General features: G+C 37.4%; 2 protein-coding genes across 16 annotated transcripts in view; one reads left to right on the plus strand and one right to left on the minus strand.

The window, feature by feature from the left end:
• Positions 1-8203, plus strand: part of SORCS2 (sortilin related VPS10 domain containing receptor 2) — a 549388-nt gene extending 541185 nt beyond the window's left edge. For all 10 annotated transcript variants that reach the window (XM_040556897.1, XM_040556900.1, XM_040556902.1 and 7 more), the window contains one exon: positions 126-8203. In XM_040556897.1, coding sequence (XP_040412831.1) covers positions 126-149 — 24 coding nt within the window. In that variant the 3' untranslated portion in view covers positions 150-8203. The remainder of the gene's footprint in view (positions 1-125) is intronic.
• A 10664-nt stretch (positions 8204-18867) lies between these two features.
• The window catches only part of AFAP1 (actin filament associated protein 1), a 116486-nt gene continuing 108141 nt past the window's right edge, over positions 18868-27212 (minus strand). For 3 of the 6 annotated variants that reach the window (XM_040556913.1, XM_040556909.1, XM_040556914.1), the window contains 4 exons: positions 25323-25487; positions 24542-24732; positions 23644-23805; positions 18868-19133 (listed from right to left, as the gene is read on the minus strand). In XM_040556913.1, the coding sequence (XP_040412847.1) occupies positions 19107-19133; positions 23644-23805; positions 24542-24732; positions 25323-25487 (545 nt within the window). In that variant the 3' untranslated portion in view covers positions 18868-19106. Of the gene's footprint in view, positions 19134-21656; positions 21708-21800; positions 21864-23643; positions 23806-24541; positions 24733-25322; positions 25488-27212 lie in introns of all 6 variants that reach the window. The other 3 variants (XM_040556912.1, XM_040556908.1, XM_040556911.1) reach the window with 2 other exon arrangements.

A 27212-nucleotide genomic window follows, 5' to 3' on the forward strand; every position in this document is an offset into this window, starting at 1 on the left:
GCCTTCACCTGTTTGATAAAGCCACTCTCTTTATGTGACTGACTTGTCCCTGCAATAAAAGGGGGATTTCTTGTGAAGTACCTGAAATACACTAATGCTGGCCTCTTGTTTCTGTATTTTCATAGGCAATCACTCAGGCGTGGTTTTGAGCATCAACTCCAGAGAGATGCACAGTTACCTGGTTAGCTGATATTTACAGCTGAACACAAAAACCGAAAGACTCTTCTCTGTATTGTTTTATTTTTCCCTGGTGATGTCACAAAATTGCGAATATGGCTGTAAATGCTGGTGGAGAGAAGGTTCCCTAACAGTCCCGTGGAAAAAAGGCGTCCATCATCAGTTACCAGGGGAGAAGGATAATACGTCTTGCGTTCACTCTATGGCCTGGGAACTCGTTACAATTCAAATTCAAACTATGGTAGCAAATTTGTAGCCCTAGGCACATTCAATGCCACCTTCCTTTTTTCTTTTCCTGTATATGTTCTAGTTCTCTATGTTTATTTTTAGGATGATTGACTGTAACTTTTTAACTATGTTTTTAACTGAGGTATGTATTCAGTGGAAGGCTGGGACTCTTCAGCCTGAAAAGGTGATTTCTAAACAAGTGACTAGACCAGAATAGATGGTTTTCACGATGACATTGTGTCAGAAGGCCATAACTCAGCAGTGGTTCTGTACTGGGAGAGGACTGAGCAAGGAGTCCTATGTACTCCTAGGCCATACAAGCTCTTAACTTAAAAATGTGTGAGACAATCTAATGAATTTATGCTTACGCCCTTCTGTGGGTTACAGGAAGTAAAGTGTTAATTAGGATATCTCGTAATTATAGGATAATTCTCCTTTAAGTGTAGCAAGTCCTGACAAACCATCAGCATAGGTATGTCCCCCGATCCTACCGTGTGAAAGAGAAACACCAGCGTGAAGCTTTTCCCAGACCAGGTGCCTTCACTTGCAGACAGTCATTTCATTTGCTCTCCTCTTGTCTTCTGAGCGAGCACCTCTAGGACGATGGCAGCTGCCAGATCAGTTATCATGTAAAAAAAAAAAAAAAACGGTGCTGATGGCCTGTTTCTTTTTAAATTTCCAGAGAGTGTAAATACCTCTTTAGGTTGCTTTCTTTGTATGGTTATTTTTTAAAAAATTGCCATTAGGGCAGAGATGCCGGGAAGGTCAGAGCTCTCCTCCAGGTGGAACACCACAGTCCCCTTCCCACCCGTGTCACCCCTGGGACTTTCCCTGCCTTTGGGCCGTTGGAGGCAGGGGTGGGCAAACCCTGACCTGAACTCTGCTTGGGTTGCTCTGACAGTCTGTAGGGCCCTGGGGAGGACCGGTTGTGGTTTCAGAGTTCGTATTTCCTTTCTCTCACCACAGGGTGTCACTCGGTCCCTAGCACAGCACTGGTCCCTACGCCTGCAGGTTGGGCAGTGGGGCTTCTGAAGGAGCATCCTGCAGAAGGTCTCGGGGGTCAGCCTGGAGGTTCCCCACCCCAAATTTGTGATCAGCTCAGAGTTTCCAAATCCCAACCTCTGCACCCCCAGGCAGAGGCAGTGCAGTGAATCCGCACGTCGCTGCAGGTTTCCCTGAGGTTGATGGAGCCGTGTAGGAAATGGACTGTGGTGTGATGAGTTCAAACATCTGGCATCCTTTGTGTCACAGCTGCCTGGAATTAGGACGCTCCTCTCAGCAACCTATATAATCTCTTCACTTTTTGCCTTCAATAGAGAATAAATAGCTCTTTACTCAGTGAATGTCATACCGATGCTACTGGCAAGCTCCCACACCACCTTGCTTAAGGAGGATACAGATAGCTATCTGCATCTTTCTGAATAAACAAACAGTAAATAATGAGCGCTGGCAAGACAGAAAAGACCTGTCTTTAAATTACCCCATGCATTGGAGTTATTCTTCCATGTAGCTGTTGATGGCCTAAAGCATATGTTTGTCAAATGCAACAGACTGGGATGTAGTAATTCAGTGCAGTACTGTAGGCTCTCACAAACCCTACAGGATGTATGTGTAAAGCACAAGAAATTCTAGTTTAGAAACGTAATGTAAGGACCTGGGTGGAAAAGTTAAAGATTCTGAAAGTGCTTGCAAACTGCTCAGGAAAATAATTTCCAAAATCTTTCAAAAAAAAAAAAAAAGCCTATGTAGTGGTAGAGTGCTGTGCAAATTGATCCAGAGAGGAGCAGTGCTCTAGCTGATGTGTATGCAGGAAGGACCGTGCTTAAATCCAAGGTGTTACATGTGTCTGAGTCTGCATTTCTTGAAGAGAAGTGCAAATACAAAATGTGCTCTGCATTGGAAACTCTCAGGGTTGTTGCACCAGAGGCTTCCCCTTCTCACCAGCTCTTTCTAGTGGGAATGAGCTGGAAAAGAGTAAAATAGTATTGCAAACAGCTTGCTTATACCTGTGAAATAAATCTGTAGTAGGTATGGGGCAGGTGAGTAGGGGGATTAGCCTCATGAACAAGGAGTAGGATGGAAATCCTAGTTTGGGATCGTTCTTCCACAGATTATCTGATTAGTGAAGGACACTGTTGGAACTAGGTCATACATCTAATTTATGCTTTAACAACTACTTTTATATATGTAATACAGGGTGATTTGTGTCTCTGACAACAGGAGTCTTTTGGAAAACCGTAGAATATTTAACTGCTCGATACTCTAATTAGCACAGCACAATATAGTGCCTGTAATAATGTTTTTCAAAGCTAATTAATCTGATTCATGCAGCACTTGTGTGAGGTTGGTTTGTCATGTCTTAAAAGCACTGTTTTCTAAAGAGATGTCAGTATCGCCGTAACTGTATTAGCAATACCCAGCATATAATAAAGGAAGCCTTTGATTCCTTGGAAAAAATAACTTTAAAATGAGTTATTATGAAATTGAGAAAAATACCATGCCCATTTTCCCATTCATGGTTTATCTTTAAATGAAAATTCTCACAGCACTAGGTTTTGAATCTCTTGAACTACATCCAGGACATCTTAGCATTTTAAAGGCTATGTAAATATATATACATCCTTGATATATATCTAAAATCCTCTTACATGCATATGCAGAACAGAGAGTTCTTTCTATGCGCAAATGCTAGGCACACATGTATGCATTTGTACATGCAGTATTCGTATGTACTCCAGTTAAACTTGTTATTGAGGAAGGGTGATTTGATGGCTAAGAAATGGAAGATGGGTGTCAGGTACCTAGATTCTGTACCCAGACTTTGGACAAGCTACTTAACCTGTATGTGCCTCAGTTTCCCCACCTGTAAAATGGGGCTGATAGTAATTATGTACCTCACAGGAGCATTGTGAAGCTAAATTAATTACTGTTTGTTCAGCACCTTTAGAGTGAAATAATTATGTGAGTATATAATATTAATAGTCTAGCTTTCTTTTTTCTTTTTTTTTTTTTTCTTACTATTGCTGTAATTTAAGGTAGTATACTGAAACCAATCACAATTATATGTAAACATAAAAAATCCATAAACGAAACAGGTACATAACTGTTAAAAAGAAGAAAAGAAAAAAATAAAAGAAAAAAAAGGTAATTTCAGTTGAAAGCTGTTATTGGACCATATGCAGAGTAGCATTGCAACATGGGCTGTGATCTTGCTAATTTGCATCACAGTATCTTAAACTTACTTTCTGCAGTGTTATTTGGTCAAAAGCCTAATACAATGGGTACAATGATACCTATCAGCATTGACACTGAACTATACTAAAACCAGAAACAACAAAACTGGTATTGTATTGGTATCATTTAGAACTTGTGGCCTTCTTAAACTCGCATGTATTTGCAAGTTCAAAAACACCTGGTACTTCTAAGAATGCTTCAAGGAGTTCTGATACGAAGCCATCAAGATTTACAGTTGTTAACTGTAGTTTCCCTTTTGACACTGGATGTTTGAGACAGCTTTAGGATCGTCTACTCATATAACGTGTTCAGAAATGCTCAGAAGACATTTACAGACACCCACACACAGTGTAAATTAATTTCTTAAAAATGAAAGCAATATAAACCAATGTATATTTTTATACCCTTTATAAGATGGTGGTGGAAGCAACTGTGAAGAAATAGAAGATGCCAGCCTGAGGCAAGATGTTGTTATAGCTCCAATTGATACCCAATTTCTTTGAACTCTTTGAGGATATTCTCATTGAATATTATATTATTCTTGACGAGTTTTCTGCTTTCACTGACCAGTGAGAGCAGCATTCATTCACGTAAAGTAGATGATTTGTTAAATTACTGTCCTATAGACAGACAGAGACAAATCAATGTTTTGTGATTACTAGCTCATAGTACAAAGCAGATTTCAGCTGACGTTGTTATGTTGGTTATCTGTTTTAAGTCTGCTGAGAAATCCCTTTAGTGGGAATACTCTATTATGGCATGTCGCTTCTTTAATAGAGAGTAGCAGAATGGAACTGCATTGGTTTCTATCCTCCTTACATAAATACATGCTCAAAGATATATATATATATATATATATCATTTTTAATAAATTTACTGCCTTAGTTTGTAGTAGCTTTTTGATGACAAAGCAATGATTCTGGTATGTTTTGAATTTTGACGTTATTTAAATTTGAATACAACGTTGCTAAGTCAGTAGCATTGATGACAATGTCAGTTGAAGGTTTTTCCTTTGTTTTCTCTAAAACTATGATGTGGCTGTTTGTTTTAATGCGGCTTTGGGGAAAAGAAGACCAGAATTTTTATTTCATTATTGAATTATTTACAGTTGGAGTTGCTTTTATATGTCGATTGATATTGCTGTGTTGTTTCCAACTTCATTTTAATTTCAGAGTTTTAGAAGAAAGTGCAAATTTCTCTCAAAATACTGGCTTACCATCAGAAAGAAATTTATTAGCATTTACCTTTATAAATATTAGTTTTTGAGATGCAAAACTTTGATGGATATTCTAGACGATCGTAGCTTCCTAGCATATTTTCTCTATTCTAGCCCCAATTGCTTATTTATTCTACAACTTTCTTTGAGACTGGCATATAGCCTAATCTTACTAGTCTGTGAAAGTCTTTCTAAAACTTACATTAGAAGAACATTTAAGTGCCTAGAAGTAGTTAAAGCGTCTGCTTAGAACATTTTTATAACATTGTCTTATATTTTCATATTCTTTATTTCCTTTCAGTATTTCAGTATTAGCCCTCTGACTGCCATTTAAATAAGTGTTTATTCCTTTTGTGGTTACATATATAATGTTTTTCACTTATTTTCAGACTACAGTCATCAAAGTGACAAGTTTTGAAGTATCTCAGACCTCCAGTTAGCTTTTGCAATTAGAAGCTGAGCCCTGCAGTCTTCGGAAAATATCAAGCTGTGCACTCTTTAATTTTTTAATCTTCTTTCATAAGTCAGCCCTCCTACCTGGCTGACCGCCTCTGCAGCTTTTCTTCCCTTTCTTTTTGCTACCTCCAGCTGGTGGGAGTGCAGAAGGGTTTCACAATGCCTAGATAGCCTACAAGTCGATTCCCAAATTTGAACAGGAACTGTTTGATGGACTATTTTTTTTTTTCCTTTCATTTCAAATATTTTGCATAGAGTGCAGAGGACTATATATACTGTCAGGGAAATAAAGACTAGTAATCTGCACAAATTGTTCTTCATAATGGTCTGAAGACTAAAGAATGTATTTTCAGAATTTTTTTTTCCTGAAATTGATACCTACAGTAAGTTAGTTTCATGTTTTTTAATATGCAAGGTCTTATTTCTTTAAGTCTTCAGTACTTCACTTTTTTTCTCCTGTTAAATGGAGTAACAAAGTATGTAAAATGTGAATTGTAAAGCAATGTATGACCAACTGAAAGATTTTCATTGTTTTCATCTCTCCTTTTTTTTTTTTCTTTGTTTTAGGCTTGTCAGAATTACTATTTTCAGCTAGTTTACAAGACAGTAGCTGTGGTGATCTTCTGGAGACAGTATTTAAGACAAGAAATACTGGAAGGCTTAGAAATACATATTCTGTATGCACGATATAGCCCTGTAGGCAGTGCTAGGCTATGAATATGCTGGACAAAACGACATTCTTATCAAAGAGGTGTTATGGTTTATATTCAAATATTCTCTTTTAATATATGTAGATATAAAATATCTCTTCAAATACATATACTTAATTGCATATTCTTGTCCCTCCCTCTTTTAGGTTAGTTTTGTTTTTAGGAATGACATTTAGTAGTCGTGAAGAAAAAGTAGATTGTTTCCTTCACACAAGTAATTTAGTTTAAAATTATTTCCTTGCAACACATTGAAAGCATTATGTAAACTTGAGCTTTATTAATCAGACTTGATTTCTGAGGTTCTGTAGAATTTGCATCTTTATAACAATTTGTTGCAATGCAGTGGACATAAAGGCTCGTTGTGCAGCAATAATACATGCAGCAGTAGATGCCTTTGATGCACATATTTTTAATGCTATAATGAGTTTATTGATCGCCGGTAAATTCAGGCATTCCAAGTAAATTTCTTAGCATGTCTTATATTCCTATGTAATTTGTTGCTAATTTTAGCCAGCTTTTGGTACTTATATTTATTTCTGTCTGACACTGTCTGCTCTTGCAGATCAAAGGGCAAGAATTGGCTTATTCTCCTTAAACATATATATATATTCATTCACACCATTTGCTTGTTAAGTTAAAAGAGTTTAGAAAGTAAATCTTTCTGAAATTGTGAAAGCAATGCTTTTTAATGAGAACAGCTCGTACAGAAAAAACAGCAGACTTGTATCCACATGTTTTTTGAGACAGACAGTGTTGTTATGGATTATGAACGGGCAGGACTATACAGAAGGTGTACATCCAAAACAGCAGTAGGCAATTCACAAATGGTAAAACTAGAGAACTTTTTAATACGCTATTTATATGCCCCAGATTCACAGAAGGACATTTAAATGGCTACAGTTACAGAATATCATCACAAACATAGGAAAACGCTCAATTTACCATCTCTACTTACTGGTGAATGCACTGCTCTTTTTTTTTTTTTTTTTTTTTGTGGTTTATCTTTTGAGGTGCTGCCTTCAGAGAGGTGACCTGCATTGTTTAATGCTTGGAACTTTTTGATAAGTAATTGGTGACACTACATAGAAAAATTTATCTGAATTTCCATTCTCTTTTGTTTTTCCTCAGTAATTGGTGATACTATATAGAAAAAATTATCTGAATTTCCATTCTCTTTTATTTTTCCTTGTTTTCCCTCCATACTCTTTTTTTCTCCTGCTGTTCTGTTTCATTATTGCTGCTACCTGTTGCTCTGCCTTGCCTGCCACCTCCTTCTGATGACAGTTCTCCACAGTCCACTTTTCTTTCTTCCTTGCATTTGTTTTGCTTTGTGTTCTGTTTCTGTCTGTGTCTTGAATGCTAACAAGAGGAATCACCATCTCTTCCCCATCCCTGTCTTTTCTCTCAGCTCTGGTGTATTATCGCAGCTGATGTACTTCCCTACGCTTTGGCTCTCTGCATTTTCTTCTCCTTTCTTTCCCACTTTCATTTCTTTTAATATTTTCATGTTAAATTTTGGCTCTCGTTTTCTCTAAATCTTTCTGGAACTCTTCCCTTTTGCCATTCCTGCCCTTCTCTCATCTCCTTGGCCCAGGGAGCAGATACTTCTTCCTGAAATTGGGATCAGTGTTGTCCTCCTTGGAGGAGTGATAAACTATAACCACCATTTTCTCTCTTGACCTTACTGTCTCTCTTCATTGGAAGAAATACATTTAATTGGCAGACAACTAAACCCATGATCTACCAAATACCCCCTTCTGGCTCACTTCAGGTTACGAGGATGAGACATGGTGTTTACATGAGCCTTCTGGAGCACAGCAAGGGCTGGCTTTCTTTGCCTGCCCTTCAAACTGGCAGATACAGGGCAGCAGCAAAGTTGGGCAGGGACATCCTGACAGCCACTAGGCTGTGTATGTATTTCAGTATGGGCTGCTGAGAACCAAGATACTACATAGCCTTTTAGATATAATGGTACAACCTGAAGATGAAGAATAGGTGAGATAGAGGCCATTGCTATAGGGAAAAGAAGGACCAAGGACCAGTCTTCTTGGGAATAGTTTGTCGGGTTTGTATGCAACCTTTCCTGGATGCAGAGGCAAATAGCTTTCTCTTAAGCTCATTAATATGCAAGTTTAAGCTGTAACCATATGGGTTTGGTGGAATCTTCTTGTGGAGGAGCTTGCAAAAAATGACAGGGATGAGGTAATTGAAAAGCTCAGAGCTATTTTTATAAGGTAGAACCTAGGCTAGAGAGGAGGTGTAAGAGAGATGCAGGAGGGAGAGGAGCACAAGATTATACGGGACAGGGAAATGCAGGGAGAAAGGCAATATGATCAGTGTGTATGATTTTGCCACAAGTTGTTGATTTTATATTTTTCTTAAGCTTTGGAGCTTCTTTTAATTTGTAATGACACATATATTAAGTTTTGTTGGTTGCATACAGAGGCTTTCAACTGTGAATCTAAATTGCTGCAGCACCAGGAACATGACAATGCTAAATTATCAGCATTAATTTCTACTTATAATTTAGAGGGATCTGACACACAGCAACATCATGCTTAATGTACATGGAAAAGTGTTTGCTTCCCAGCAGCCAGGATGCATGTATGTGTGCTTCAGAGATAGCTCCAATATAGCTTTTACCTCTGAGATGATTGTAGGCCATTTGTTAATGGTGCTCCTCCTTAGCATGGCACTGAACTAAGAGGCAAGGGAGAAGAGTTATTTTATGGATTAGTTATGTGTCTTGAATTTATAGTGATTAAATGTAATTTGCTAAAATCCTTCTATGACCTGTAATTTTATAAAGTTTAGAGAGGATGGATGGAGTCGGTGAGTAGGCATAGTATTCCTAAGGGTAAACACCAGACACTGGACTTTCTGAACATGTGACTAGAAATTTTAGTTTCAGGAACACAGAGTTCTTATATTTCCTATACACACCAGATATGTGAGTACAGCTCCTTTTTTTATTTGTCACTGACATGTTATGATTCATTTCTGCATGGGTGTATGGCATGAGATGTACTTGCTGCAGGGCAGAGGACTGTGGAGGGAAAACCTAATCACATGGAGAAGTACACTTGAATTCTCCCCTCTTGATCCCAGTCTCTTCTGAGTTACTTTGCTCTGATTGTGGTTCTGCCAGCCAGCTGATTTGAAGTCAAAAGGGGATTAACTCATTTTTATCTTCTTTTGTATGGCAGAGAAAAATACAAGGAAAAAATTGCAAGGGAATAGCAGCATGGAAGAGGTAGGGAACTTGATTAGCTGGTAGGGTTCTTTGGGAAGTTTACACCTTTTGTGCTTTACTTACCACTTAAATTTACAGTTGTGTACAGCTACTGTGATTTGTCTTTCCAGTAACCATTGGTGTGTTTCTTTGCAAAAGGGAAGGTGGTTCTAAAGAATATCACACCAGTATATTGCAAATGTGGCATTAGAAGGCATCAGCTATTACCCTTTCTCACTTAAATGAAAGTGTGATAGTGTCATAACTCCGCACTTATGAATCTACACTAGGAATATCAATTCACCCTGGATTAGGTATTGGAAAAAGATTTTGAAAGTTGGAATGGGAGAATTTTCCATTTTAAGAGTAAAGGATTTATGCTGCCTTATTTACACTGCATCTGTGGCTGTTCCAACACACGCGGGTCCAAAATCTCTCATTCCTGACTTGGACAAATAAATCATATAGATTTGCTGGCATTGCCCATGGGAATAAAGGGGAAAAAAGACATTCAAACCAAGCTTAAATAATATCTTCAGGCTAATTAGAGCTTCAGCTCTTGGTAAAGATAGAAAAGCCAATGAAGTAAGAAGTAGGCTTGACATGCTAGTTGTGAAGATTCAAAAAGCGTTCCTCACTGCCATGTTGTTCATGCACAGCATTACTTTTTAGGCCCCACAGGGCCAAATTCTGCCCTAATTTATGGCCATGCAGGTTCACAGACTTTGTCAGGTAAACCTTTTGTTCCAGAACGCTCACTGTTCATCCACAGTGGATTTGAAATCTACCTGCAGGCTAAGATCAGTTGTCATCTCACTGCATCTGTATGCACACAGGTGAGCGACTGATGTTCACCTGTAATTCCTACTCCCATGGTTAGCACGCGTGTATTTTGTATACACATAAGCTAATTACAGTGAAGGCAGTGCTTAGTTTTTGAACTAATCACAACTGCTTTTTTCAGAGTGTGATCTACAAATGCTTAACACTGTGTTTCTAAATGGATTTCTGATAAAGAGGCCCTTCCAGTCCAGGTACAGGCTCTTAGTAGTAATCAGTATGCTGTAGTCCATACCTTTAACAGATGCAAGTGTGCAGTCCTCTCCTTTTGCCTTTGCACGTTTTAGTATTTGTGAAATCCATACAAGACTTTTCCTATTTTATTTTTTTTTGGGAGACCTTGACTTTGACCAGGTTTCTTTGTATACGATATCAGGACTTAAGGGAAGAACAAGATTAATCCATAACTGGTGCATTGTCGTAAATGGGGAAAAGTGTTATTTGTATATTTTTGTAAATATGTAACATTTAATGGCAGTTTTGTAGTGACGTGCTGTTTTTGAGAAGAAAAAAACAAATATATGTTTGAATATGCTTAATGTAACACTTAACTGTGATTCAATTGCACAATTAATAGCTTAATCAGAAGTCTTGTGCAATATGTAGTGCACACACATAACCAAGTATCTGTTAGTGGTCCACAACCAAGTTTTTGACAACTTCTAATGATGATGATGAACTGTGCAGAGCAGTTGATCACAGTCTCTTTCAGCTTCCAAACATGTAGCAGGCAAACTACTGTATACGTACCTGTGTACTCCACTGCATCCAAAGGTATGCATTTGTCCCGAGAACCTGCACTACAGGTTTTTCTTTAATAAAATTTGGTTCTAAACTATTTGTTGTTTTGTTTTGTTTTGTTTTCTTGTGAAGCAGCTTATGGGTTTTGTGGAGGCAAAACGGTTTTAGCACTCCCCAGAGTTTGTGGGCGCTTAGGCTTGTCAGTCGTTAGCAGCAAACTTGTACGGTAAGGCTGCAGCAAAGCCTCATCTCATCCTCCTGCACGTCAGAACAGGACCTCTTCTTTTTGCCTTTTCCCCTAGTGGAGTTGAGCTGCGGTATAACTGGTGTGAGGGTGACACTCTGTGGTGAGAAGAAAGCCATGCAATTACAGCCAAAGAAAAGTTAATGTTCTAGAATGCCACTGAATCAAAGGCTGAAAATTTCTGTCTAGCTAACGAATGAAAGAATTCAGCAGGTTTTAACCTTGATCTCCCAGCAATAAACAGCCATAAATAGAACAAAGCTGTGTGTTCTTCTGACCTTCCTGTGTCTTTGTTTCAATCTTTTCTGTTTTCTTTGGCTTCTTCACACACTACTTACTTCTTATTTACTCCTTTTTTCTTTATTACTTGTATTGTCTTTTCTTTATCCCACTCACTTCCTGCCTGTGCTATGTAGGAGCTGCATCCTCCTTACAAAATTGAAGGGTCGGCAAATCCAAACCTGTCCTTGAGCTAGCTGTATGCAAGGATTTGGCCCCAGCTCTCAGAGTGCTCTCTTGTGACTGATCCTAGCAAGGACTGTCTTTCTTTGCTAAAGTCATTGTACTTTTAAGGCCAGAATATTCTGTGCAGCCCTGCAATATGGAAATTCCTTCCTGGTTTAAAACTTCGAGGCCTGCTACAGACTTAGCTCAGATTTACCGCTGTAATACAGTTTTGGTTTTGCTGATAGGTGGTTGCTGCTGTGCAGATTGGCTGTCCCAGTGAAATCCTGAAGCTGGTAAAATAAAAAGCAAAGGAACAACTGAAAGGAAAAAAAAAAAAAAAAACACTTAATTTTCTTAGGGTGAATGCTCTGCCCTAGTTCAGCACTTTCTGATGGTCACTGCCAGAAGACAAAGCAGTTAGAGGAGCCGTGCAGGATGGGGAATGGGATCCTACCCCATCCTACCCCATGGCACATCCTGCTAAATGTAAAGCTGGGTTCAGAAATGAGCTTGAGGCTTTCCCTACTTGAGCGGCTCAGCTTGAAGACATTTTGATGATTGTCATTTCAATTTCTCTAGTCCTGTATTGTGGCTAGCTGAGGCTTTAAACTACAATCTATCACTAAAAAAATGCAGCCTGTTGAATCTCAAGTGACTTGTTTCATTTTCCAAATTCCATGCTCTGATATAAATAAAAACAAAACCAAAAGAAACCCTAAACCCTCTTATTTTTAATGATATTCCACAAGCTCTTTCAGAGGAAAGGACAGAAATGAGAACAGGCAGAGACAAGATGCTCCTGTAAATGAGCCACCTCAAGAAACTTGCCAGCATTTAACCTAAAGGGCTACTTTACTTCACAAACCAATTGCCATGGAAAAAATGATAAGATAATCGCTTCACTTCTGTTTTCTTTGCTGTCCTCCTCAAAGCCATATTAATTGCTGTGTTATTTTGAAGTCTAGTTGGTTTCAACATCATCATGAATTATGTCTCTGTAATAAAACTTCTGAGTCATAAACATCAGCCAATATTTTTTCCTGTTTTCCATTAAGAGACTGATTTTTTTTTTCTTTTTGTGATTTATGCCTTGAAAGATACTTTGCTTTTATATGATTCCAGCTGCTGTGGTGAAAATGTTACTGTACTCTGACCTTCATGGTTTTTCAGAAGATGATGCAAAATGCTGCAAATGCTGCCCAGTATATTTTTAACATGATAAAAGGGTCCTTTCTTATCATTTCATCGTACCATAAGCTGACCTCAAAAAAAAAAATGCTAAAAAAATGTTAAAAAAAGTAGTAATTCCAATCAATAATTCAGTGACAGCAGTTATCATCTATTGAAAAATTAATAATGAAACCAGGAATGAAGCTTTTCACTTATGTTCAACTTGAGACCATGTAGTAATAATTCTACTGCGTGAAGCAAAATCTAATAGGAAAATTATTTCCCTGTCATCAGGAGAGCTCATTGAAGAGGAATATCTTTCCTCTAATTATTTCAATTACCTAATATATTCTGAAGCAATAATGTTGCATTGTCTTGATCTTGAGATAGATGTTTGTATTAAAAATCAAATTGAAAAGAATATGATACATTATTTTATGGGAAAGAATGTTTTTGTAACTGGTGGTTGGAAAAATTAAATAGTCATTCTGAGAGAAACCAGCTTCATTTATCAATAGGAATATGGCAGGGGAAGAGGACGAAGCATACAATAATACTTACCCAGTGCGTGCTTCCAGGTTCCATTTACCGTGGAGCTGGACCTCTCTGCAGCAGAGCTGGTAGCTTTGTGGTAGCTTTGTGTCGAATAGCCTTAAGTCATTCTTCTCTGCCATGAATTTTCTTTATTGTTATGGGCCTGTATAAGCTTTTAGCATCCGTAACATTGTGGCAATGAGTTCCACAGCTGAATCATGCAATGAGGGAAAGTACCTCTGTGTAGTTTTGAACCTGCCCCATTAATTTTGGTACCCTGAGAGTTTGTACTATTAGTGACACAGACTATTTCATTCCCTAGTCACACTCTCTTTCTGGTTCCATTTTTTATAACCTTCTAACATATTCCTCCCCCTCCTCCAGATTTCTTTCTTCAGAAGAAGCCCTTATCTTTTTCCCCCTTTGGATTTCATTTTAGTATCAATATTTTTCCCTGTATGATGGGGGTCTCTCTTGCTCTTGTACTATCACCAATATATCTATTTATTCCATTCAGTGTCCAGACTTTGGTTAAATCCTAAAAAAGTCAGTGGAGATATCAGAATGTTTTTCTTCTTTTACCACTTTGTGCAAGTTCTTGTGCACAGCAGTTGTTTGAGTGTTATCTTTGTCATGGGGACATGTGGTGCCTGGATGACGTATTGCTACAGCTGAAGATGTTTTGCTGCTGACAGCGTGTGTTGTGATATTACATATGTCTGAACCAGGCAGGGTCTAGAACTCTGTGCTGCTTTTTAGACCACAGGGTATTTGCTGGTTGTTTTGTTATCATTATCATTGTTACTATGCAATACATGGATATTTTCTTGGACCTAACTATGATCCATGATCATCTTAGGGAGTAGTCAGAGCTATGTCAGCACTCATAATTATCTGGATTATTTTGTGGAATTGTTTATCTTTTCTTACCTTTGGCAGTTCTTTCTACATTTATTCACATTGTATTTCTTCTGACATTTTAATCACTGGTGAAGTTTCTGCAAATCCTTGTAGTTGGATTTTAGTGTTAATGTCCTGAAACAGTTAGTAACAGCAAATTTCTTCATCTCACTTCTATTTTTTTTTAGTTAGTTCTGAATATTCTGATATGCACAAGGCCCAAAGCCCAGCCTTGTGGGATCCCAAGGCTCAGGACTAGTGGAAAAAAAAGAATTTATGTAATTTTTTTTTCTTTTTTAAAACAACCAGTTATTTATCCTACTAAGCCTTTTCCTTTTATCCAGTAGCTATTTAAGATTCCTTTGTGATGGACCTTGTCAAAAGTGTATTGAAAAATCCAACCAGAATGTTATTTTCCTAGATGCTTTTTAACAGCCTCACAGACCTCTTAGAACTTCATGACTAATGACATCCCAGTGTACATGCAATGTCTGATGATTCTCAACTTTCAGACAATTTTTTTTAGAAAAGATCATGGGGGTGATAAAGAATCTAACATTAAAGCACTGCCATACTTCTAATTTCAGTGCCTCAATGGAGTAAGCTAAGGTGTTGGTGAGGTCTTTCACATCATTGAATGTCTTTGGTATGCAACTATATAGACACAATATTAAATATAATTTAATACCATAGAGTTTAAAACACCATTAAGTTCGTTTATAAGGCATTTTTAGGCCATGAGCCTAAGTAACTTAAGATACTAATTTTCTAATTTTTGTTTATATATTATTATACTGTAATAATACTATATATTACATATTACAGCTATTCTAAATAAATACATTTTACATAAAATATGTATATACACTTTGTCCTCTCTATATCTTTTCTACAAACAAAAATTCTTACTTTCTCTATAGAAATATTAATAATTTGCTTTGCTTTTGAGGTGGAAGGCTTTTTAATTGCATGAAGAGTAGTGAAATGTTACAAGCCTTGATTAAGTAGACAAAAAGCTGTGTCTACTTGTGACACAATTCTTATTAGTTATATAACCATGACATGTTTTACATATGCTGACCATCTTTTTCTCCTTAGGTCAAAGAGGTTGTGAGTACAGAAAGGAAACCAATTAGGCTGCTTCCATGAATTTAGTAAGATGAAATGTATTTTCTACTAAAACTTGACATTTAGTAATAACTTTAGTGTGGTGGTGGTGAGAGCTAAATCTAGGAAAAGCAGCAAGGAATACTTATGGCACATCATTATGCAATCTCATCTTTCAGTCATCTATAACGAATTGCTACAATCACAGTTATCTTGCCTGATAATTAGTGCAGTCTGATTCTGATCTACTTTAATTTCTCAGGGGTAATCTTTATCGCTGTACATAAAAATGTACACTATCTTATTAATTGGTTTGACATCTAAGCAAACAGATATAGTGACACTAGATAAACAGTACCTTCTGCTATGAGCGCTAAATGCATTGAACTACCATTTTCCATTGCTGGGCTCTCTTTTAGATATAGTGTATTCAAGTTGAAGAAAAATTGCACAGTTTAATGGGGACAAAAGTGACACAAAGAAATATATATACTTTTATATACTTTTTTTGTTTTGTATTTTCAAGTAACAAGAAACAACAATGCAAATACTTCTTTTATTTATGACAGGTAACTTTATTAATAATGGTCTTGTATCTGTCGCACCTACCAGGTGCCAGTCTTTTTTCACACTCTGCAAGACTTCCTGAAGAATAAACTAGAAAGGCATAAAGTTAGTTGAAGCTACTAAGACACACATTTGTAGGTGGGTCTGTTTTGGACTTTTTTTTTTTTTTTACAGAAGTTTCCATGAATGTGTGCCAAAAATATTAAATACATTGAGAAATACAGTAGAAAGACTATATTTACAGTCAATTATAATGGGCACTGCCAACATATCCAATAACAAAAATAAAACAAAAACTTTTTTATGTTTCTTTCATGCTTTTTTTTTCACAGAAATTTTTAAATATGATTTTGTTTTTTAAAAAATACAATAAGCAAATAATTACATTCTTAATATGAGAACATTATCTTACAACATACAGCCTGGGCCAATTAGTTTGAAAGTGTCTTAAATGAAAAAAAAAAAAGATACTAAATTAAGTATTCTCCATTTCAAAACTCAAATTGCCACAATCATCTCTTAAAAAAAAAAAAAAAAAAATTTGATCCCCTAAGATTATGATCTCTTTTTTAAAAAAGCATCACCCATTAAAAAAAATAGAAAAGCACCTGGTATAGTAACAGGAGTTTGTTGAGGAAGCACAAGTGTAACATTTTCTCAAAAGACACAGAAATGCAATGTTTTAAAATACAATAAATTTCATTTTAAAAAAGTCATACTGCTCTATTACTGACTTTGCCTGGTGATCCTGAAATCCTGAAAACATTGAAAATACAAGCTCTGTTGCTTTTTATAAAAATTGCACAGCAACAGTACTATTAAAAAAAATGGAACATATTTCACAGCACTGGATGTGGCCCATTGAGAGATTATTTCTAGAGGGTTTTTGTTTATTTGTTTCCTCCTTTGAAAACCTTGGCCATTACAAAGAATAGACATGTCACTAAAGGCTAATTGCAATGTTACCATTAGAGACATGCAATTACACAGTACGGGGTGGGGAAGTGGCTTTAAGGAGCCTCTGCAGGAGGTTGGGCGAAAGGATATGGAAGATACAATACTAATATTAGGTAAATAAGACTGACTCAAAGGAATTTGGCTTTTGATTACTCTGCATTACTTGATGCGGGACCACTTCTTAATGGCAACTGTTACATCCTTGCAAATGTTTACTAGAAGCCTAATTTGCATCATAAATATGTACAGATATAAATTAAATATTTATTGAAATATACAAATAAATAACTTAATTTGAAATAAAAAGCCTAAATGAACTTATTTTTGCTTCAAATTTGTTTCTGCTAATATTTATGGGAACTTGGTAATGTTTAGTCCATAGTCATACAGCATAGAATGTGCCCTCCACTTACAGTAATAAGTAAGCAGATGACTGAAAATAATATAAAAAAAAAATCCTGTTTTCGACGAAAACCACACTGACACTTGCTTCCCTATAGTATTTGCATTCCTGCGGCACTTTGTACAATTGCACAGTCCCAGGAAGCAAAGAGCCTTTTCCAATCTTGGACCCCATTTCTCCTCTGCTAAGGGTCAATGTGATGCCTGGCACATTTGGGAAACGGATTTAGCACTTCTGTGTGCACCATTATGGACACGCTTTTCAAACCACCTGGCATACACCTGATTTGGGGGAGCTGCTAAGTGCTGGGTCTTTCTGATAGCTCTGTGCATGGGCTCTGGGTTTGCCAATCCTAACAGTTCCTTCAGGAAGTCCTTTGGTGTCCATAACGGGACCACTGGACCATAACGGGATTTGATCGCTGATAAGTACTGTGTTGCCAACTTCTGTGATTTTACTTGCAAGTCTTAAGTAACTATCAAGATTCCAGCACTAATATCTCTGATAATCTTAAAATATGAGTACTTTTTAATTTTTTTAATTAGTAATTTTCTAATCCTCACAGCTGAGGAAAAAAATCTTGAGAATGTGATTGAAAGCTCTCCAAAGGCTTAAAAAAAAACACAGAATAAATTAAAAGAACCCAACTCATTATATACTTTTTTCTCCCTCATGATTTTTTTAAGCCAATCTTGAGATTTTGAAGGACTTCAGCTGGCATTTTACTGCACATAACTTTGCAGGAGTGACGTAGATAGAGACAAAGAAGAACAGATATCTACAATTTTACAGACTAAAATGCAAGACACGATTTCCTAGTAAACAGAAATGGACTCCTGTCTGAAAAATCCCCAATTCCTTGTAAAAAGGTTTATAAAAAGAGCCTTAAAATTATCATCCTTTCAGTCTCATCTTCCTCAAAAATAATAGCTGAGGTCTGAAAAGACAAAGGAAACTAAGTACAGCAGTGTTCTATAACTCAAGTTTTACAATACTATATTATTTAAAAAAAAAAAAGACTGACCACATAACCTATTCTGAGTTGCCATTATGTGTTGATTAATTTCAATTATTTTTCTTTTTCAAAAAGTATAGAAAAGAAGCAATATCTAAAAATACCTGTTTGCCATTTAAAAAAGTCAGGAACAAATCATTGCTTGACAACGTGACCTTTGAAAATGACTGGTGCTTCGGAATAAAGAGAATGTACTAAAAAGCATTTTTTTTCCAAGTATGGCAGCTTTTTATCTCCCAATGACAAAAGCAAGTGTCTTAAAAAGTATCAGAGAACTCTTCACAGCTGAGTTGTGTCATTCCACTGTTTCTCACTGCCATTGAGGCCAGTGGCAATGAAGAGCTCCTGACTTCTCAGTTCAAGAACGTCATGACCCCGTGAACACATTTCTTCAGTTTTCTTTTGCCACATGGACAGCAGTGTGACTGCTAATGAGCAAGCCTTGGCTCAGCAACTTCTGTGGCAAGCAGAGCTCTCCGAGGCAGTATTACCTGCAAGAGCACGTATCTGAAATGATTTCACATCATTCTTAAAGAACACACTGATCTTCAGTGCTGTTCAGGCCATCTGATGTAACGTAATTAACATTGCTGCTCTATACTGTTTCAGCAAAGTAAACTTTCAATTGCAACTATATGCCTCTTTTTACTTACTTACTATGGCTGGTTTGCTTTTTGGTTTTCATTTTCGTTACCAATGAAGTTGGAAATAAAGAGTTACAGGTAATAAAAAGGGGCACACATAGTTACACAGCAATACAGTAGAGGGAATACAGGCAAATTAGCGCCAAGCTACCATTAACTTAACAGAATTATAAAACCTCTTTTGGCATATCACTTGATACCACTTTTTGGATGAGTCTTTTGCAGCCTATGTCTTGGTCCATAATAGGTAAGGCCTTTATGGAAACTGAGTGGTTTTGCTATACTTATGTTCCATTTTTCATCTCCCATTCCTGGAAGGGGGAAAGAAAGATATGGAAAATGTTAGAAAAATCAAGATATTTCACTGATGTCATCAGATCTGCTAAGCCAAAACCAGCTGAGGTCAGTAACAGTATTTCCATTGACTACTGGATCCAGCCATCTACCCACAAATTAGTTAGGGAACGTTAACAAGTATGTCCTGATACGGTCTGTGCACAGCCTCCACCCCTCTGCAACTACATATGGCAACTTTTTTCTAGTACTTTCTAGGGCTTTTTAAGTGACATATGTGAGAGAGAAGTAAGCACTCAATATCTCTCATAGCTGACGCCAAGTCGTTTTACTCTTACATACTCTTCAATTTTTTACTGTAAAATTCCTGGTAAGCACACATTATGGCTAAAAAGAGAAGCTTACAGGCAGCGTAAAGTAAAGTTAGTTGACACTGAGTTTGTTTCCCATATACAGAATCCAAGTTGACCGATTGCTCATTAAATTTAAGAAATCCCTTTGCTTTTCCATCCCTCAGTTTCTCTGCCTGTTAATTGCAGATAATGACACCTACCATCCACAGCAAAGCATGTGATCTATAATGCTTTCATCCATGTATTTCAGAGAAAGGTATCGCTATTGCCATTTCTTCTGCCACAGAAGTGAAAAGTCACAATGAGATTGCTATAGCTAAACACCTCATTTAATGAAACTTGTGGCTATTGACTTGGGATGATATCTACAGTACTTCCTAATATTACATCAGAGCAGAACATGTGAAGAAGGATGGGCTGAGCCTAGGACATGCATGATGTACCAACTCCCTTAAACACAGAGATCAGGAAATAATGAAGCGCCAAAGGAGCTGGCCTCTCGCTGAAGTAATCTCTGTGGAGCAATTCCACAGCTGTTCCTAGCCAGGAACCGGGGTCTACAAATTCCTCTCCCACCCATCGACTCTGCAGAGATACTCTGCAGGCAGCATGTTAAGTTGGCTCCCAAGCTGAATTCCTGAGTTTAACACTCATTCCACACTATTTAAGAGCTCTAGCTGAAAACTGTTACTTATGTATGTAAATATCTGTTTCTGCTGCTGAAAGCAGTAAAAGCATTAGTTTGGCTGAACAGCTGCATGACCGTGACACCTCTTCAACCATTGTAAAGCACCACTAAACTCATAGTCAGTGATATTAGCAATGCAAGAAAAAAAAAAAATGGTAGGTTTAGAGCAGGTATAGAACAGTTTAGTATTTTTAAATCTTTTTTTTTTCTCCATTTATTAAGATATACTGCATTTTTAAGTATTCAATTAGAGCTTTAAATTATGGTAAACCTAAACTTAAAACACAGGATTGGTGAACTCTAGATTACTTTGAAAAAGGATGCTAAATATATATTCTCTAAGTCTATGCTGCCAAAGCTCTATAGGAAGTCCTTGGCTGAGCAACTGGGAAGAGAATTTTTTTAAGATGTGTTAAATAAGCCTTGAAAGCAGCAGTTTCTTCTGCAGGTGCAGAAGGAACATCTCCTTTGTTTCCATTGCTCCATCAGGTTCAAGTCAATGAAAGAATGTTTAAGTTAACATTATCAAATTGAATGAGAGCTGGGAAACCAGGAGCCCCAAAGCCCCAAACATGAGCAAAATGTAAGCTGCTGACCTTCACCAATCCAACAGTTTTGAAAACAAATTAGATGCAATCACTACAGTCTCCTTGCTACACATAAAAATTTGATTTTAGAAAGTCATTTGACCTACTTAAATAATCATTTTATTCTTGCACAGCAAGAATATTGGGAGTATTTTACTTAACTCACAATGCTAATGCAAATTGCTGTTTTCTACATTTTAGTTAGTCTCCATTTCTAGCACAGTAGATTACCAAAATCACGAGAAAATCCTTCTGACTGCTGAAAAATTTGCTTTCTTTTTTTTTTCTTAAAACAAACAAACAAAAAAATAGATATTACAACACAAAAAGCTAAAAAAATCCAGATAACTGTATGCATAGATATGTACAGTGTTTGTCTTAAGTACTCAACGACCTTGTTGCTGCTTTTAGATTTATCCCTAGATCTGTCTTCTTACTCCTCTCTGTATTCCCCTCTCATGGTGATGCATCTGGAGAGATTTCTGTCAGAGCAGAACACCCCCCCGGGGGCAGCACTCTGCCACACAGCTCTAACACAGCAGGCTGGACAGTGCACGCATTCTGCAGCAGCAGCTGCCCCAGCAGAGAAGGGCGCAGTGCTCTGGGCTGCTGAGCACAACAGTGCCAAGAGGGTGGCTGCAAACAAAAGGGTGGCTGGTGACAAGCTCAGCATCCTGGGTGCAAGGGCGGAGTGAGAAGGGAGGCATTCAGTGCATTTAAATGCATAGTGGAGAGAAAAAAGAGGAAAGAAAAAAAAGGCATTTTGAATGCTTATACAACCATAACAGTGGGCGATTTGCCAGTTGCTGAACACACAAGCATTAGCACGGACATGAAATCCGTTTCACTCCCACACATTGCACTGACATTCATGCACCAAGAGCCAAGTAAGTTCTGCTCTGGGATACTCACGTGTGACTCCCTTTGTTTAGCCACATCTATAAGGCCTGGGCTCACTCATAACTGCAAAAGGCCAAAAGAATTGAGAGCCAAATTCCACCCTCGCATATGCACATTTAACTCCCACTGAAGGGCGGGTGTGCTGCAGATGCATACCTGATGGCAGGATTTGGCTGCTGCTCCTTGCGAATGGGCTGAGCACAGCTTGGGTTGCACCGTCTAATTCAGCAAAATTTCACCGTTAATATTTAGCGCATGAGGTTTTTTAGAAAAAAGCTGTTAAAGCTGAATTGGATACTTTTGAGTTATTTTTCCCAGGGTAGGAAATACACTTAGTAGCTCCATAGCCTTTCAGATTAGCCTGATTTTATATGCAAGATTCCTCTACAAAAGGACGTGACCAAAATATCGTGCCATCCAAAGTGTAGCGATGTCAAACAGCACAGCAGGCTGCGTCCTGTATGGTGCAAGTTGCGCACAAAAATTAACTACAGCTGGAAGGTGTTCTTTACATCAATTTTTTTCAGGTTTTTATAGTGCCCAGGTTTCTTCAGCTCTACAGATTAAATATGCCTGTCTAGTCTGTAGCACGTGTGAAACAAATCCACGCTCCCTTTTGTCAGGCCTGTGCTCCAACTGCTAGACCATATTTTACCAGTAATGCTGTGCTAACATGCAAATCTAAGACAAAATGTGTTAGAGATCATCTGTATGGGACAAATTATAGTATAATTCGCATACAAAGATAAGCTTCAGTGTACATGAATCCTTCTTCAGGTTTGAAACAAACTTCAAACTTCAAAGTTAAATAGAACTGAAACTAATTACTCCCAGTTTAATTATTGTTATCCAACTTAAATGACAGAAAAGGCCATTGATGCCCATGGAAAAGAGGGAGGAAGGTGGGTAGGAAAGTGCTCACATAGGTACAGCATGAGAATTAGTTCATGGCTTGGGCAGTGTAGAGAGCTTAATGGGGGCTGGGAGAAACACAGGGAGAAACTGGGATGTGTCATAAAATCAAATCATTTGGTGAGCTGATGATGTTTTATAATCTAGTATATTTAGGTGCCAGACTTATGCCTGACACATTTATCACTATAAATGTGTATTATCAATGAAGACTAACTGCTTTTAATGAAAGTTACTTAAAAAATCCCTATTTTGCAGAGTATTTTATTATTTTGAGAACAGAAAGGGACTACAAAGAAGACAGATGTCTAAGATTATTATTGTTTATAATTACAATTAGCAGTGAACTACTAAATCAACAACAGCTCGGGGCAGTGCTATTACTGTCACCCTTGGTTATATGCTGCCCACATGCCTATGTTGCTGGCAAGTTTAGCCCAATGGTCATGCAAATCTCATTGAACGTAAAGCACAAAACTTGAAAAAAAAACTGTAACAATACAAGAATGCAAATTTCAGCCTGATCTTGTGAGATTACATTAAATTAATTTCTACTTGACATGTACATTAAGAGTAGTTAAATTGCATAATGCACTTTCAATTACTGTAATGCAGAACCATTCTGTTCTGTGTCAGCTGGCAAATACCAAACCTGAAAATGTGTTGCATCAGAACACTTACTGTAACTTTCAGCTATACTGGTTAGTGTAACTTAGTGGATTTTGGATGGACTGTCTACACCACACACCACTTACCTCACAAATTAAATTTATAAAGGAGCAGAGAAAAACAGGGAAAGAGAGGGAAGTAGAACTAAATCTGTCTGTCAAAGTACTTATCAATTCTTCTGCAAACAATTCCCCGAAACCAACCCTGACTGGAGGACGAGCATGCAGTATTTATAAAGTAATACAAATAATCTAGATATTGTAGAGTCTCTTCTTAAACCTAAATTTTACCAACAGAAGCAGAAGGAACCTATCTTTCCCACTCTCTACCTCTGTCCCTCTACATGCAAATAAGACTTTTTTTTTTTTTACAAAAAAAAGTAAGAAGGACAGAGAAAGAAAGCTACACATCTTCTCACCTTTGCTTTTCGAAGTACATGGCCTCGACATGGAGAATTATTTGATGAAGGAGGTCGCTTCAGAGCTGCTGCGCTGTTCACAGGTATTGAGCACTCGGTATCACTGGTATCACAACTGGAGATTGGAGAGTTTTCCAAAGTTCGGTGCTTGAAAATTGGAGACTAATAAAGAGTGAAAACCCTACCTTGAGTTTCCTCCAAATAGTCACACAGGCAGTATTATTCATCTAGACTTAGAAATCCAGAAACTATTTTTAAAGAAATCATACTCATGATAATGTTGAATAAATGAAAACGGGGCTAGAACAAAAGAAAAAAATACAAATTCTGTGTTCTGTGATGAAAATTAAAGTTCATTTTCTGTCATAAAGTAACAATGGGTCATAGGGAGGAATTGACATCTCTCTTAGATCCCTCTAATACAGCTACCCAGCTGCTTCTGGCACAGCTCCATAGCATGAGCCAGGTTGCCACACTCCATCAGGAATGTGTGAGATGCAGCCATTGCAAAGGGTGACAGTGGGACCAAAACAAGCAGGTCTCAGCCACTGCATGATGATTTGGTGCATTTAAAACTTTCCTTAGGATGGAGCAATGTCTCAGTTTATGCTCTTGCAAACATTAAGGACAATGAGGCATCGACTTTTGTGCCTTATCGTATCACAAATAATAGCTACATACATAGTACCTGTGATTCCCATGTCTTCCTGCTCCCATTGCTCTAGAAAGTACACCAGATGTAAGTGAAGAATGCAAGTAATGCAGAAAGGAAATAATTAATTCTGTTGTTATTTCGTGTGCTTAACAAACTTTTTGAAAACTCTCACTTCACATCCATTTTACTGGAGCCCTTCTAACCCATGGTACTAGGTTTTGCATATTCAGTGGACTGGCATACCTGTGGGCTTGATGTTCCTGACTTGGGCTCAATAGCCAAGCCCAGTGTGATGCCACCAGCCAAGGCTTTCTTAAGGCTCTCCTTCACCTCAGTGAGTTCTAGCTCCAGGTTTACACGCTCAGCCTCCTTTGCCTTACATTCCTCTTCCAGCTTCTTTAACTTGTCTTCAAGAATTACTTGGGTCTTCCTGCCTGTCATCCACAGAAATGTTATTTCAACAACGAGCTTAAACTGACACTTTCAAAAATTTTTTTCTTTTTAAGAAAGTAAAGAACAAGAGTTCAAAAAAAATCAATGACTTCACAAAAATGTTGCATATTTTGCAAAAAAACATCTTTCCATGTAAAAATCTAGTAATAGAAACCAAATGCTTTCTTTCAGGTTGCTTCCCAAGATTTCTGGTCTAGTTGCAAATCAGTATTTGTTTTGTTATTCTCCCATGTCATGAAAATATAATTAGCTAGTCACAATAAAATTATTCCTGTGTTCTGCTTAAGTCCCCATCACTGTTAGCTCATAGGTATATATATGTATATATACACATCAATTCATATATATACACACATATATTCATACATTATGTATGTATATATGTATAAAAAACAAATATAGATATTACAGAGTATAGTTTAACATCAAAGCCAAACAAATATGGACATTACAGAGTATAGTTTAACATCAAAGCCAAACCTCGTGTAGAACCACACCTTCGTCCCACAGTGCAAGGCTGGGAAATTAAGCCTACCGTGGGCAGGATTCAGCACAAAAAAACACCTCATACCAGCATTGACTTCAATGGCAGCGCGTAGATCTTTTCTTTCTTTTCGGAGCTGGGCCAGCCTATTCCGGAGAGCTTCCTTCTTCTTTAGCAGTTCCTCCTCTTTGCTCTGTAACCTCTTTGCATCTGCCTCCACACGATTTTTGCCATATTTGTACTGTTCTGCATCTGTACATATTAGATGGCAGTTATTTATTTCATTTGCCTGCTCCCATTCAAATTTTGATCACAGTTTAAAATGGGAGACACAAAAAAATGTAGTTTTCTCAATTTAACTTTGGGTTAATCAGGGTTTTGTGGCATAGATGTTTTTGTACAGATGCTTCCTCAGCTGTTCAGGCAGCTCATTGCCTCAGTGACTTGGTTAAAATAACAATAAAACCCCAAACTATGCCCTAGATCTGAACATCGCACGAAGCACTTCATGTTTTGAGAAACTGGTTTAACGCCACTCTTCCACGGGCTTTTTCTGAAGGTCTGTGATTCCTGCTGAGCTCTGAAGCGCAGCTACAGAAATGCTATGGGACACATAGTTTGTTCTCTAGTTTATACGTGAAAGATGAGAAATACCAGTTATTTTCTAGCACATTGTTTTTTAAAAATGGCGTTGCCCTTCTCTGTAGTTCAGAGGAAGAAAAGGAAGCTTCTCTTTATCTCTGAACCCTTGATTTTTAATTGGAAGTGGTCAAAGAAAAACCTTCTTGGTTGCTATTTTTACCTATTTTCCATTTCTACTTCAAGTACCTACAACACACATCTTTTCTCACCTGACTGAACAGAACACAATGATACTTAAGAGCTTTCTTTCTTCTTTTATTTGATTTTATAATTTTCCATACAAATGCTTTCTTTTCCTGGCTCACATATGTGTTCTAATTTATTTCACAGCCACTTCTATACCTCTGCTCCAGCTGCAGACTCAAAGGAAATAGGTCACCACACAGATCAGTTAGTCTGCATATTTGAAGGCAGTCAACTTCACTTAAACCATTCCTGACCAACAGTTGTCTAACCAGTTTTAATTGGTCTTTAGCATCTGAGATACCTTTACTCCAACAATCTATTCCAGTACAAATTGACCTGTGCAGTTAGGAATACACTTTTTTTTTTTCCTAAAGTCTAACCCAACTTTCCCATGTTCCAGTTAAGTCCACGACTTCTTAAAAAATTACCATGAGCTGAAAAAGCCATGTTCATTCCTTCATTGGCAGAAGCCAAATTTTGGAATCTATATCTTGAAAATTATAACTCTTTTTTTGTCTCTTCTTCGTTAAGGAAAACTGTCATTGTGAGGCTTGTTTTTAATTGCTAAAAATTATAGTATTGGGAATTAGACACGTTTCTCCTCATAATTTCCTTTCTTCCTAAAATTCCTTTACTGAGCCTTCATCTCAGGAAGCATATTTTCATATTACCTACAGGCAATCTACCTGCCCAGAAGAATCCATGTTCTGAATTTGCTGTTTATGGATTGAAATCTCATCTAAGGAAGCTTTTGAGCTTTATAGTTGTCTTCATTATTTTGTTGTACCTTTTTCTTTTTCATTAAAGATAGCAGTAATTCTGCTTATGAACAATATAATGTTCTAACATCTTTCCTAGCTTCTCATCCTGGTCTTAAACAGGAATACAGAATTACTCTTTGCCTCAAATGAAGAATCATTACTGATTTTTTTTCCTTCTGCTCTCATGACTTTTTGCAGCCACAGGGCCACATTTCATATTTATCATTCAGCCCATGACAACCTTTTATCTCATGGCATGGCTGGAGTAACATTGTGTCACAGATGTACACAGTATCTCCTATTCAAAATCTTGGTGGGCATCTCCTGCCTAGTCTCTCAGCCACTGAATTAAAACTTAGTGGTTCTTTATCATCTGCCAAGAAGACAG

This window comes from Cygnus olor, chromosome 4, assembly GCF_009769625.2.
Source record: "Cygnus olor isolate bCygOlo1 chromosome 4, bCygOlo1.pri.v2, whole genome shotgun sequence".
In the NCBI taxonomy this organism is placed as follows: domain Eukaryota; kingdom Metazoa; phylum Chordata; class Aves; order Anseriformes; family Anatidae; genus Cygnus; species Cygnus olor.